The sequence below is a fragment of the Mugil cephalus genome, chromosome 18 (assembly GCF_022458985.1).
Source record: "Mugil cephalus isolate CIBA_MC_2020 chromosome 18, CIBA_Mcephalus_1.1, whole genome shotgun sequence".
In the NCBI taxonomy this organism is placed as follows: domain Eukaryota; kingdom Metazoa; phylum Chordata; class Actinopteri; order Mugiliformes; family Mugilidae; genus Mugil; species Mugil cephalus.
In genome coordinates, this window is record NC_061787.1 from 11,286,595 (window position 1) to 11,301,483 (window position 14,889).

At 43.1% G+C, this 14,889-nt stretch overlaps 1 protein-coding gene across 3 annotated transcripts in view; it reads left to right on the forward strand.

Annotated features, from left to right (window-relative positions):
* Window positions 1-14,889, forward strand: part of LOC124995679 (RNA-binding Raly-like protein) — a 97,787-nt gene that overhangs the window by 40,614 nt on the left and 42,284 nt on the right. For all 3 annotated transcript variants that reach the window (XM_047568252.1, XM_047568254.1, XM_047568253.1), the window contains exon 2: window positions 857-1,130. In XM_047568252.1, the coding sequence (XP_047424208.1) occupies window positions 875-1,130 (256 nt within the window). In that variant the 5' untranslated portion in view covers window positions 857-874. The remainder of the gene's footprint in view (window positions 1-856; window positions 1,131-14,889) is intronic.

Sequence of the window (14,889 nt, forward strand, 5' to 3'; positions counted from 1 at the left end):
GGTAAGCAATGATAAGCTTCCTCTAAGTGGAACACAGTCATCATAAATAGCCTAGCCCTTTGCGCTAAATAGCCCTTTGCATTGGTCACCAGATAGCTATTAAGCTAGCTCTTGATGCTATATAAACCACAGTGAAAAGTTGTGTGTTTTCTCCTTTAACCCTGTATTTGTCCTTAAAAAACTTATTTAAAGTGAGCAATTTAACTAAAATAGTAACTGAATACAGTGTTATAAACTAGCATAGCTACATAGCTGGCTATGTAACTAGCGTGTGAAGCCTTTTAGGCTTTAAAAGTAGTTAAGAAAATTTGCGATTGAGCTGCATTAGCTAATATAAGCTAACTGACTAACTGTACTAGCAGTTGTTTTTTACATATCCTAACGGGCATATAAGCACAAAGTATTTCTTCAAATTCATCCTCAATTAATAACCTGTTAAGATCAAATGAATGACCTCGCTGGGATTTTGAAGATGCCTTTGACTTGTTCAGGTGAGGCTGCGTCCTACGTGGCTGCACAAGGCGTTATGGACCTCTGTGGCAGTAAAGGGATTCCTGTTTTTCAGAATAGGACATAACCTTAGAAGTGAAGAAGTAAATATCTGGTTTCTTTAACAGGAGCTATGTAGGTAGCTAACCAGACTCCACTGTCATGAAAAGACTCTAGAAAAGTGAAAGAATTTTGACCAGTATTGTCGTAATACTTATTCACATCAAATGCAGTTTTGTAGTTTCGTATTCACAGAAGTTTAATATTGAATACTTAGGTACTTTCTTTAGGAGCAGAATTAGCCAGCGTTGGCCTGTCCAACATCTAAAGCTCTCCCCCATCCTCCCCCCTTCTGTCTGTGTCCCAGGAGGGCAACTGGAGGAGAATGACTGGTAAAACCCAGACCAGCAACGTGACCAACAAGAATGACCCGCGTTCACTCAACTCAAGAGTTTTTATTGGCAACCTCAACACAGCCATCGTCAAGAAGACCGACATAGAGGTTATCTTCGCCAAGTACGGCAAGATAGTGGGTTGCTCCGTTCACAAGGGTTACGCCTTCGTACAGTACATGAACGAAAGGAACGCCAGAGCGGCTGTGGCAGGAGAAAACGCCCGTATCATCGCTGGACAGCCTCTCGGTGAGTCATCTTTGTCTCTTTCCACCTATTGTGAGATATTTCTGTGTCACTTAGATTGCAGAAGAGACAGTCTTAGGCCACTGCTCAAAAACTTTCTACTTGAAATACAGAATGTTTTGTTGAAGCCTGATCTTTGCTGGAGGAATGGATTGTCTCTCTCGGGAACAAAAAATGCCTCGGGCATCTCTCAGAGTTTTAGTTTAGACCCTCCCTTGGCTCCTAAATGCTGAAGTGTCTGCGTTTGTTGTCACGCTGTTTTGGAAAAAAAAAATCCCTGTTGAATCCGTTAACTGATCCACTAGTGGATGTAAGCACAGTTTGATTTTAACATTCACCAAGCAGCAACTTGCAAAAAGTATGTCAAACTTCTTGTGACACACTATTTAGAGCAGAACAGAATATGGTAAGTGGCCTGGGATGCAGCGACAATATGCTGTGCAAGCATTGATTTTCTCCACTGCCTGCACTTTGTAGTGGGTTGTTCTTTGTGGATGTTTGCTGTGAAAAGTTATTCTTTGCTCACATTTGCTTCGCTCATGGCTGGGAGGCTGTTGGATGTTTCAGAGAATGAAAGGGATGAGTCAGAAGGTAACTTTCTAGACAATTTGACGAAATTTAGGAAAGCATTCAGCTTATACAGTTTTGTGTGAGACTTTACCAGCATCTATGTAAAGCCTAGGGAGGAATTGAAAAGCTACTGCAGAGCATGTTCCCAGACACTGCTGGTATAAAACAGAATTTTAAACTGATCATGAATGGATAATGCTACATATGGCCAACAAACCTTTTGATTCCAGTCTTGGTGTTTCAGCTAGGGAACCTAAGTTTAGTCTTTTTTTTTTTTTTTTTTTAATTTAAAAGATCAGTAGATGATCAGAGAAAGCAACGTGTAACAGACATTCAGTCAGGAATACATATGGAGTAATTGAGTCTGCTTTGAAGTTATGGAGTTCGGTCATGGTTTTGCATTGCATAGTATCCACAGGGCTGATTTCTGGATTAGGTCTGGCATTCAAATAAATTGTTTTGTACAATGTAAGATAATGAGGACGACAAAGATAAGCAAAACCTCACTCTGATCCATTGCTCTGAAAGGATACGATCACCTAGACGGCTGCCTCCTCGTTAATGAAGGTGACATGAAACATAATTTATGTGTAGAATAAAAATGTAATGCTTAAAGAGAGCACATGGTTGCTAGGTTCCTCTACCTCTGGTGGTCTCCTGTTTCTTCACAGTAGATAGGAAGATCCTAAACACCAAACTAGACTTGACTCTTCCTCCTTCTAACTAAAGTGTTTTCTTTAGTATTCTTAAGATGTTTAGCTGCTCATGAAGGCCTGTTGGGTTTGTTCTTGGCTATAACCTCTTATGATTGCCGATGCAATTAAGGTATTTTTGCATTCTACACTTTTTCTATCAGAACATCAATAGCTGATAATGATAATCTCTCTTGTCTGATTAATGGGGGCTAATGTGCTTTTGTTCGCCCAGCCGCTCATTAGTTTGATATTTGGCGTTATGGATGCCGCAATCAGCGAATGAGCAGGAAAAAAACGCATCCGTTATTAAAAACACTTCACTACCAGGTCCATCACCAGACAGAGCCAAGCCCATCACGGAGCACCCTACCATATCCACAAAGAGAATGTTGGTGATTTATTTGTGACTTCTCTGCAAACTGTTTGACTCTCTTCATGTGTGATTGCTTGTTTTTGGTTGAGGAGGCAAACATAATGGAAAGTATTTTCATTACTTCAGAGTTCATTTCACACCAACCTCGAAGCGAGACGACCCGGCCCTCAGCGCTATCGCTCAATCTGCAAGTCATGTGGCGGGAGTCGGACTGGGAGATACATCCTTAATTGACAATTAAGGCCACCCTCAGTCTCATCCTCCCAAGCTGATGCTTTTTATATTAACATGGCAGAGAAATGAATCAGCCGCGTAATGATTTGGAGTTGAGGAATGACCTCCGCAAAGGATCCGGCTTCCTTTTCGAAAACGTTTCATTAAAGTGTTATTACCTGCAAGGTGATTGCACATCGGTTTCAGAGGTAAGCTTGTGTTGCTGTGGTGCAAGAGGAAAAGCAATCATACGTGTTAGTGTTTTTAGCCATCGCTGACCGTGTTTTCTGCTGCCGTCCTCCTGCAAAACATTTTGTCGGGAGGCAGAGAAACCCTAGAAAAGCATGCTTTACAGTGGTCACTGGAAAAGAGGTCATTGGAATAATCACATCATACTGCTGCTACTGCTGCTGCACAGATACACTTTAGTTGCGCAGACACACTGGTGATGACTAATCCGTATACTCAGTGATACACGCGGGTCAAAGGTCCTAGCATACTGCCAACACTCAAGATGAGACTGTCACTGTATATGCTGCGTGCGTGTGTGTGTATGGATGCACAGCTGCAAAACAAATGCAAAAAAAATCTATAATAACACAGCTGGCAGCATCTTCCTCCCCTCGCTCCTGAATGAAAAATGGATGCTCTATTACCCTATCAAATATGAATAGGAGTTCATGAGATCATATCTAGGATTCTGAGCGCAGCAATCATTACTAAATAACAGTATGTGCCATGCTAGTCTGAATCTGTATATATGGGCAATTCAGAGTTACAAGCATGAAGGCATTTCTCTGAAAGCACTTCACATGAGCACAGATGTTGAATGTTGAATAGGGGAAGACGTTTTATTTTTGTTTTTGTTTTTTTTCTCCTCTCATCGGTATTTAAATGGTGCTGAAACGTGTCCCAATAAACACTATAAAACACAGATAACCTGACGGGAAAACACTTTTGATGCTAAATTTGTTCCCATCAGGCGTGCAGCTTTGTATGGTTCCTGCAGACCCTCGAGAAAAAGCTAAATGTTTAATTAAATGTTGATTTGTCTTTCTCAGATGGATGTGTCTCACTACGTTTTCAGCTGTGAGTAGTGGTCCTCAGCCTGCGGTATGTGGGGCCAAGCAAGTGTCAGGAATATCTATAGATTTACTAAGTAGACTTGATTTTGTCAGTTTTTGTTTTTCTGACAGTTCGTTCGCAAGTAATTATCTTTGGAGATTTATGTCCATCACCTTAATAATGACAAGTGTATGGCATTTGGTTATGATATAAGGAGTCATGTTTCTGTTCACCTTCCAAATGTACGTCCTAAATTCACCCTCTTTCAGCTCTGCCTTTGGTCTCCGCCGTCTCCCGAGGGAAATATCTGGCTGCAAAATGCTCCACTATGTTTCACCAGCCACTTACTTAGTGCATCTTTCTCCTGCCTGGTGCTAGACAACCAGTTTATAGTGGTTTCCACTGAATACAGACGCCTGCTGCTGCCGAAAACAACTCAGATAAGAGCACTGGGACGAAAACGCAGACAGTAACTTTGTGGCTTGTAAACGTATAAATAAACAATGAGTTAACTGACACTAAAGTGCACCGCAGAATGGAGAGAAACTGCAGAGATGGTGGTAATTAAAAGTAGCTTTGCCAATATTACCGATCCCTTTCATTTTAGAAAAAGACATTTCATCTATTGCAGCTTTAAAAGGGTGAATTCCAGTCAAATCCTGCTCAAAAGAATTGAAGTGTCAGTAATCAGTGCAGTGAGTCAGTCTCTCCATGGCGCCCCAGAAATAGTTTAAATTTGAATGACAATAGTTCCTCACAGTCAGATAAGTATTAGTCATCTGAGGTCAGCTGCTGTATTGTAGGATGAGACACATGAAGTGCAAATATCTCTGCGTCTCTGTTGTGTTCCCTTCCCCCTGGCTAAAGGCTGACAAGGGGGGAGGGAAGGGGGTTCCTTCTGACACAGTGACATGATGATTGCTGGCATCCATGAACCTCAAATGCATGTGAGCAGTTTCCTTCTTCACCCACTGAGATCTATTTGCTGCATCTCTTCGCTCGTCGCTCTTCGCTCTTCGGCGCCCTCACTGGGCTGCCATGGCGACAAAGAGTGACAGACTTTTTGCCCTGAGCTGTCCCAACAGCCTCCCCGTCATGTCGATGCTGAGTCTCCATATCTATAGAGTCGACTACATATATATACCCCATCTTGTTATGCAGTACTTTGTAGAGCAGTCAGTTAAAATAAAAAAAAAAAAAACATCTGAAAAGTTGATTGTGTAAGACTCTTCTGATGTAGTCACAACAAATATTTGTGATGCATATCACTCCCTCCTTTTATGTGGTAAGACGAATATCTATCTTTTCTTGTTTTTTGTTTTTTTTTTTCTCATCCACCGATGTGATTGTTCCAACTTTGTCCTGATGTGGCACCGTGTACTTATGAGTGTCAGGCAGGAGGCAGCAGATGTGTGTGACTGGCAGTTGCTGATTGAAGCCCTGATGGAAAAGGACAATGAAAGAATCCTATATTTTCTTCAGAGAGGCCACGTATGAAGATACGAGCTGCTGTGTAACTCTGCAGCGGAGGAGAGGAGGAGAACGGCAGAGAGAGGATGATAGCTGAGAGGGGGCAAACTAACAGCATCTCTGGAGAGTCTGTCTGCTTGCAAACGCACCTGATAATCTTCCTTCTGTTGACTCCTATTTTGAAGAGCTTGACCCCCCTCCTCCCCCTCCCTCTCAAGAGATCTGCATTCCCTTCCACCTGGAAGTTTCATAGTCAAGGTCCATCCCATTACAATATTAATGACCACAGTGAAGGATAATGTGTGATGGATCACCAATCATACTGCCTCCAAATGGCATTGGCAAGAGTTAGGCACATAAATAATAAAGTGATTTAGATGCAAAATCCATCCTAAGCGGATTACAAAGGCAGTGGCACCGCAATCAATCGTTATTTTGGGCCGGCATGATGCATAGCAAGCAGCACAGGACACAGAGAGTAAAGTATATTGGTAAGGAGGAGGAGAATGAGTAGTTACAGGTAGATGGAGTGCGGCTTAACAAGATATGTGTTGTTTTTCTTGCTCTGTATTGATGTCTGATTTATGTAAACTGAAAAAAAAAAAAAAAAAAATGCCACCAAAAAAAAAAGGCCACACACTCTCATATTTTATGACCTTTAGCTTTGATTACAGCAGCAATCACTGTGGCGTTGTTTCAGTAAGCATTTATTCCCATCCAGTGTTCCATTAATTTTTCACCGAGATCTTGCATTGGTGATGGGAGAGTCTGACCACTACACAAAGCCTTCTCCAGCACATCCCAAAGATCCTCAGTGGGGTTAAGGTCTGGACTCTGCGGTGGCCGATCCATGTGTGAAAATGATGTCTCATGCTCCCTGAACCACTCTCTCACAGTTTGAGTCCGATGAATCCTGGCACTGTCATCTTGGAATATGTCCGTGCCATCGGGGAAGAAAATGTCTTTCGACATGCTTGTTTAAAAAATGAGAAGCAGGTGGGGTTAAATAACTTTTGGCCTGGTAGTGTATTTGTTTCACGGCCGACTGACAATGTCCAATATAACATTAATGCAGTGAAAATCTTGTTTTAAAGGCCCTAATGTTGATAATTGTGAATGAAATTGTTGTGTGAGTCCGTTGATGGCAGAACATTGAATTGACACAAGATTCTTAGTGTTATTTATTTCTCCTGTCAGTGGTTTTAATGTTTTGGATGATTGGTGTGTGATCTGACTAAGATTGTGACCCATAACAGCCTGCATCAAAAAATGACATAAAATGTTAGTGCTAATCTATCGGCTCCTGTGTTTAAGCGCTGGCGTCAGTCCCTCGCTTTTATCGAGATTCATTAATCCAGAATAAAAGGAAATATGTAACTTACTTGGACAAATGGGATTGTAAACCTAAGTGCAACACTCCCATATAATACACGTGTCTCTGAATATCGCAGACTTAACATTGTAAGTGAATATCCACGGGGGATTTCTTTTCTTTAAAGCCTACCCAAACAAATCCTCCCGCGTCCCCTCCACCTGACTGTGGTAATTCTCTCCATCATTCACCATTAGTATTCACAGGCTGACGCTCGCTTGCAAATTTGCATAGATAATTCCAACTATGTCCACAATAACGGCACAGTTCACCAAATTTATTTCGAGAGCCAGGTTTGGAAGCACAAGCGGGAGGCCCTGTGGGTGTTGCAGCATGCGACTGCATGGGCCAATTCCTCCCCGTCCGCCGGGCCGAGCCTTGCCAAAGCCGAACCCGCGAGGCCCTCTCTTTATTTTCATGTCACTGTGTTTGCTGCCGGAGCTGCTGCGCGAATATTCAGCCCGTGTGACCATGTGAAAAGATTAGAGAATTCGAGTTTGAGTGAGCAAAAACACTTCCCACAAATTGCAATATCAATACATAATCTATTACTTTCCTCTCTTAGTCTCTCTCCGTCTTCTCTTCCATATCTTTCCTTGTCCTTGCGGGTGATTAGAATGCACCCTGGTCGTCCATCTCCTCGCTCATTAATCACGCTCTGAGAGACTGGGCTCGACGTTGAATGCACAGTTGGCCTAACCCAGCTCTCAGCTGAAACATCCATACCAGCAGGTACGGAGTAGCACACAGGCTCACATTCATGCCATAGCACCAGCAGCAGGACCACCAAGGAGCTGGAATACATTAGTAAAAGACCACGATTCTGTGCAGAAACAATACTGGGGAAATTTAATAGTTTATTTCGCAACGCTTTAATAAAGCCAGCCAGGATCTTACTGTCATACATGCCGACAAATGCTGGTGTGCAGCTTGAGCCACTGTGTGGGCAAAGTGAGATGGATTCCTGTGTAGATTTTGGCAGAGGGAAACTGCAGCTAATTCTCTGATTAGAAACCTGGGTTCAGAAGGCAGAGAAACACAGAGCTGTGAATCAGAGTCAGAGCGCAGGGCTCTGTGGGATACCACAAGCTGTGTGGGCAAATATGTGTGCATATGCTCACATGCACATGGAATCAAGCTTTTCTCTGTGTTTCTACCTGTTTCATCTGCAAGTATCTGAATTATAGTTATCACGCTGTGTAGTTATGGCTTTGCATAGTATGTTATAGATTCATATGGGTAACGCATTACATCTGCAGGCCAGATGGTATAATATACTGTAATATAAAATAATAATAAAAAAAAAAAATACGGTCACGTTGTGCAGTGGTGTTTGGATTTCCACACCATATTTGTCAAAGGTCTCTTGAGCAACACCTTAGCATAAATGTGTAAAAAGAAACATGGAAATATGCACCGGATGCCAAGTTTTGAAAGCGTATAATTAATAAATCTGGAGAAAATGGAAGAAAAGATAAAAAGAGTAAGGTTTCTCGTCACTGATTCCAAATTAACTGACAAGTTCAGTTAATAATTGTTACTCTACTGTAGCAGTAAAACATTTGTACACAAGAATATTATTTTTCCTGGCCTATAACTCAAACTAGTCCTGTTCCAAACTAGACCTACCTTAAGTGTTCTATATTAAACTCAACCTAGCGCTCAAGCCCCTGAAGACATTTCAATTTGTGGGGGAAAATAAAAAAATATACATATAAAATGTCTAATCAACCAAAGATTTTGCAACCCCCCTGCACTAGCTGTCATGTTGACAAATTCATCCTGAGCCATCAGTGAGTGTCTATGACCTTAGGTTTTAAAGTGTGTCATGTACCATTGCCACTAGTTGGACCCCTGACCTCAGCGCGTGAGAAAAGGAACACATATCATCTGACTTACCTTTCCTCTCAACATTAAAATACACAACTATTTTCTCAACAACATGATAATTTTTATATATTCTGTTGTGTATTATGTGTAGTCTATGTCATAATACTGTATATTGTAGTAGAAGTAGTAGAAGTTGTAGAAGTAGTAAAAGTAGCACAGTAGTTGAAGTAGTTATTGTCTGTGTCACGTACAGTGGGACTAAGATCCACTTTATTTCACATCTGTGTGTCAATTGTGTGGCACATTTTAGCTCTTCTAAGCCTCCTAGTAGAGGCTGGGCGTATCAATCCAAATATCCATAGTAGTGATACCAAGGCGAATATCGGCATGGGATCGATGCCAGTTTGATGAGATCAATACTTTTGTTACAGTTTCTCTCCTGCACATTCAGCAAATGACTCCTCACGGATTCAGCTTCTCTAAAGTCTGTGCATGGCAGTAGCTTCTCCATCCCCACCTGGAGCAAACGGTGGGATATAGACAGAGTTTGACACTCAAATCAAAGCATCACAGTGGCTGTACTGTCAAATTGTTCGATATTATAATTAGTTAAAAAGGTTTATTTACCTAAAATATTTGTCCTGTGTTTTATCATAATCAACCAACTGAAGGCAAAATTACGAATTTCAAGTAAAAAATAAATTATTGGTATCGGCGATTCTAGCCTTGTATTTACTTGGTATCGGATCGATACCAAAATCCCCAGTATCACCCGCCCCTACCTCCTAGCTAACAGTAGCCTTTCCAGTTTCCCTTTTTAAATGATAAATACAGATGCTGTCACCTGCTGGTAAGGATAGTTACTTCCTTTCACGCAGGTGCAGAACATAGATTATGTGGCACCTTGTCTGTAGTCTTTGTGGTGCGTTCAAGTGCAACTCCTTTGTCCAGACAAAGGCAACGTGAGGCGACAGTAGTGGCCGGTGGTCCGTACCTCACACCTTTCCTGTAAAAGGTAGTTGGGTGGCTGGAGCTCACCCCAGAGAGGGTGGGAGGGTACACCCTGGACATGCAGGCAAGTCTGTTACAGGTCTGACACAAAGAGACAAACAACAATTCACATTCACTATGCACACCTGCGGCCAACTTAGAATTACCAATTAACCTAACATGCATATCTTTGGACGGTGGGAGGAAGCAAGAGCCCCCAGAAGAAAATAAACAAACGCACTGGGAGAAAATGCAAATTTAATTTCTAGCTGTGAGGTGGCAGCATTAAACACTGCACCGACTGCTTAAATGGATTTTGGTTGGACCAGTTCACCGTCAAGACAAAAGGTGGAACTTTGTTTTCTACATAATAAGTTTGAATGAGATAAACCTGACATCGACAAAACGCGCGCATTAACGTATTCAGCCTGGAGGATGACTTCAGGCCACGCGATGATATGAAGAAGAAATGTGACGGTGACATTAGTCGGCAGAAGACACATCAGCTTTCATTCCTGTCTTCATATCTTCCAGCTGACCAACCGCAGATTCCGAGGCCACGCTTCTCTCGTTTCCCTGAAGTTTCTGTCCCTTTCTTTGGCCGATGCTCAGTTCGTAAACAGACCCACTGCAGGGGCACGCTTTGAGATAAGCAAAGAGGACGGTGTGAAACGGGATTAACTAAAAGCCTAACAAGCACACTGAGTGTGTTCATTAATATTACATCTAGAGGAAAAAAAAAAAAAGGAAGAAAGAGATGAAGAGTTAGGATAATTGTTCTCCATACATAATGCCTGGGAACTATTTACAGTTTCAGGTTCAGGTTTAGTTCATGCTGATGCAGTCAGGGTGGGCTTTCGTGAATGGAGCTGCAACGGAGGAAACAGTAACATCGTACGATAGGCCTGAAAGTTTGTTATGGATAGATAACAAATTCGGAACACGCACATTAACCGAAGACACTTCACTCTGACTTGATCTAATGGAGCCTCAGCATCGTGCATCAAGAGTAATTAGCGTTTTGCGTGGGATTCGTACAGCTGCTCCGCTTGTGCATGCTGAGAGATAATACTTCAAGAAGGAAGCAGTGTGTCTGCAGCAGGTACAGGCTTGACGGAGACCACTGCAGTGCAACCTTTACGCAGAGCATCAGCTAAACAGACAGGCTCCCGCGCCAGACCTGACGCGGTCCCCTTGAATGGAAAATCTGCCCTTTAACACTTCATAATAATTGATCCAGTCAGTCATGTCTGCCGCTTGATTCGCGCCGTAATTGTCGACGTGCACCTCGGGCTGAGCAACAAAGGAGAAATCCATGCGATAAAAAGGTGACTTACTGTGCGGGTAATGGTTCATGACTTGTGATTACACATGCAGTGATAATTACCGCGACCCCGGAGCATTTCCGTGGACCCGCGCTCACAGGGCTCCGCAGCGTAACCCCTCTGACTGCCCCCGCTTAGCGCATGAATTGAGAATGGCTGTGACAGACTCGCTGGGGACTTCAGCCCCTCTGAATGAAGATGGACAGTACAAACAACACAGCATTAAAAAACAGCCCAGAACCTCGCCCCGAGTGATGTCTTGCTCTGTTTACTCAACGCTTGGTTTACTCCTGCTCTCAGATTTCCTTATTTGACTCAGCAATTACTCTCCCCCCATCTCCTCGCGCGCTCATGCTAGTTCGCTTCCGCCCTTCCTTCATCCTAATTACACTGAGGGCTTTGTGACTCATGGCATCCAGTTGAATTCTTCGGGACTCCGCCTTGGGCTCCGCTCACCGCTAAAGGTCGCGCTGAAAACGATGGCGGATGACCACCGCTAGTTTATTTGCATTCTCCGTAGCCAGGAGAAACCTCACTGACACCATCCAGTCACAGTTTACAGTCAGGCCATAACTGTCCCAAGGTACTCGACGCACTATTTAAAGCGGCGGTGCGTGACAAAACTGGCCACTTGGCCTTCTTAGACCTTAAGCCTTTGCTGTTTTGAGGAGTGAGGAAGCAAGGATTACTCTTCAACTGAGAGGGCACAGATTTTTTTTTTTTCCGGATCCACTAAAAAAAAAAGAAAAAAAAACAGTCGTCTAATTCAATGTGAAGTGATTGTCAAAACATGTCGTAACGCTCCTATCTCAAAGCTTAAAAGCCTCAGCTCTCTCTTCTTCTCTATCAGCGTCCTTCCTCCTTTCAGCCCGATATAGATTTAATTATATTATAGATTTAATGTCCTGCATAATATACGCTCGGCTGCCTGCTTTGAGAAACGTACTTCGGACAAGAGTTTGGTTGTTAGAAAGTCAGAGATGCTCATTAATAGGTTGACGGTGTACTTGGGCTGACAGGATGACCGTTTGCATCTGCTTAGGGGGGGAGGAGGCATAACGCACAGATGTTTGCTCTGAGTCTCCGAGGAAAGAATGACTAACGCGATCTTCATACGTGTGCCGGGGGTGTCTACTTAAATAGATAGCAGCTGGTAGGGAGAGCAGCCCTGACCTTGATGTGGCCTTGGTGGATAAGTCATAAACAAGTTGCAAAAATTATATATAATTAGGAACGGCTGTTGTATGTAATAGGCGGTAAATGCAGGGAGATAATTTACAGACGATGTAATACCTTATGTATGATGATTGATGCCTAAAATCCGTAGTCTGACGTAATGCAAAGCCTCTTAGTTTTACATACATGTCTATATATACGGGCCTTGGATGAGTTCGGGGACTTGAGCTGTAAAGTGTGTCACCATCGTCTCTGTAGCCTACCTGTGTGACAGAATTAGTAATGAACTGTGTCTGTATTTATGCACCTCATCTAACAAGGGAAGATGGGCCGCCTTCATCCCTTTGAGTTGCGGGTGCCGGCCTGTCAAACCATATTTGAGCCGAGGCCCGAGACAAGCGCTCGTCACAACAAAAGGGGGAAATTCATCAGGTGTCGATTTGGTTTGAAATAATGGGTCAAGACAGCGTAATTCTCATCTCCTCGTATGCGGAGCGCATGGAGATTGTGGACACGGGAGTAACTGAAACTGAAAAGGCTGTGTGTGTTTTTTTTTTTCTACTCCGCGGTCACTGAGCTCCACACTGTGGTTCTCGGCGGTTATTACCACTTGTGCTTGACATCAATAAGAGATGCCAGGAGGTCTTGAATTGCGACTTGTTTTCAATTTAATAAGAGGAAAATGGTGTACATGTACTTTATATCATGTTTTGTGGTTTTCCTTCATCCTTGGAGTGTGTTTTCTGGCTTTATATCTAGGATTCATTTCTCCTTGTGCTCTCCTCCCCTCATTGGTCTCACCTGTCTCTCGTTATTCCATCAGCCCTTTGCCAAAAGTACTAAATTGACTTCGGGTGTTCCAATCACTTCCACGGCCACAGGTGGATAAAATCAAGCCCCTAAAGGCGTGCAGATTGCTTCTACAAACATTTGTGAAAGAATGGGTCACGCTCAGGAGCTCAGAGAATTCCAGTGTGGTACTGTAATAGGATGCTTCCTATTTAACATGTCCAGTTGTAAAATTTCCTTGTGAAAAATTATTCCACAGTCAGTGGTTTAATAGCAAAGTGCAAACGATTGGGAGCGTCAGCGACGCAGTGGCAGCCCATGTGAAATAACAGGGCGATGCTGAGGCACATAGTGCATAGAGGTTTTGTGCAGAGTCAGTCAATCACTACAGACCTCCAAACTTCACGTGGCCTTCAAATTAGCTCGAGAACAGTGCATAGAGAGCTTCGTGGTATGGGTTTCCACGACCGAGCAGCCGCATCCCAGATAAACGTCACTGAGTCCAGTGCAGTGGTGTACAGCACGCCGCCACTGGACTCTAGAGCAATGGAGACGTTCTTTAGTGTGATGAATCACACTTCTCCATCAGTCTGACCAGTCTGGGTTTAGCAGTTGCCAGGAGAACGGTACTTATCTTACTGCATTATGCCGAGTGTGAGGTCTGGAGGGGGTGGATTATGGTGAGGGGTTGTTACTCAGGAGCTGCACTTAGCTCCAGTGAAAGGAACTCTGAATGCTTCAGCATACCGAGAGATTTTGGAGAATTCCGTGCTCCCACCTTTGGACCTCACTTTGTGCACAAAGACATGGATGAGCGAGTTTGGTGTAGAAGAACTTGATTGGCCTCCACAGAGTCCTGACCTCAACCCGACAGAACACCTTTGGGATGAATTAGATGAAGGCTGTGAGCCAGGTCAAAATTCCCATAAACACTAAACTAAACCTTGTGGAAAGCCTTCCTAGAAGAGTCGAAGCCTTTATAGCTGCAAAGGGTGGGCCAATGTCATATCAAACCCCATGGATTAAGAATGGGATGTCACTTAAGTTCATGTGTGTGAAAAGCAGTTGAGTCATATCTACATCTTTGGAAAAAGAAATGTTGCTAATGTCTTAATATTTAGATTGTGGTTACATACAGTGCAGTACAAACCTGTACTAACGTGACGTTTTGGAGGAAAGAACGTCCAAACGTTCGCTGCAGCATTTAACTGACTCTCTGTTCATGTAGACTAGACAGCTTTGACTGTTTCTGCCCTGGAAATGTCTTGTTAGATTATATAAATCAGACGTGGGACAGCAACACAAACATTAGTAGCGACAACGGCATTAGCAACGAATCTTCCAAAAAGTAACATGACAGATGTGGAACACCTCCACGCGTGTTTCATCTAGTAGTCACAGGCGAACGTCTAAATTACTCCAGAATTGACTCTGTCTTTAGTAAAGGTCTTCACCGAGAAGCAAACCTGACAATCTTCCATTTATCACCCACTTTCCAAGATTTTACAGCCTTGTTAATCTCAGATGAAGCAGATAGAAGGAGAAATGAAGTGAAATCTATCGGCCGGGTTCCCTTTTTCCACCCTCTGGTTAAAATCATTCTGTGGCCAATGGTTCAGTCGGTTGTGGCTCCATTACATCCAAGAGACATTATTGTCTGTGTATTGGATTTTTCTAACCTCCGCCACCCTGTGTGGTTTGCATTATCTCCACTGACTGGGTGAACGGCCCTGCCACTGATAGCGTCAGAGCCGAATTAGATTTGTCAGCCTTTAATGCTTGTATGAATACCAATTGCGACTAGTTCAACATTTGAATACTTATTAATGTGATTCTTTGCACTCTGCTGACCCTGACAGATGGAAAGAGAGAGAGAGGGAAATGTGGGGTAGAA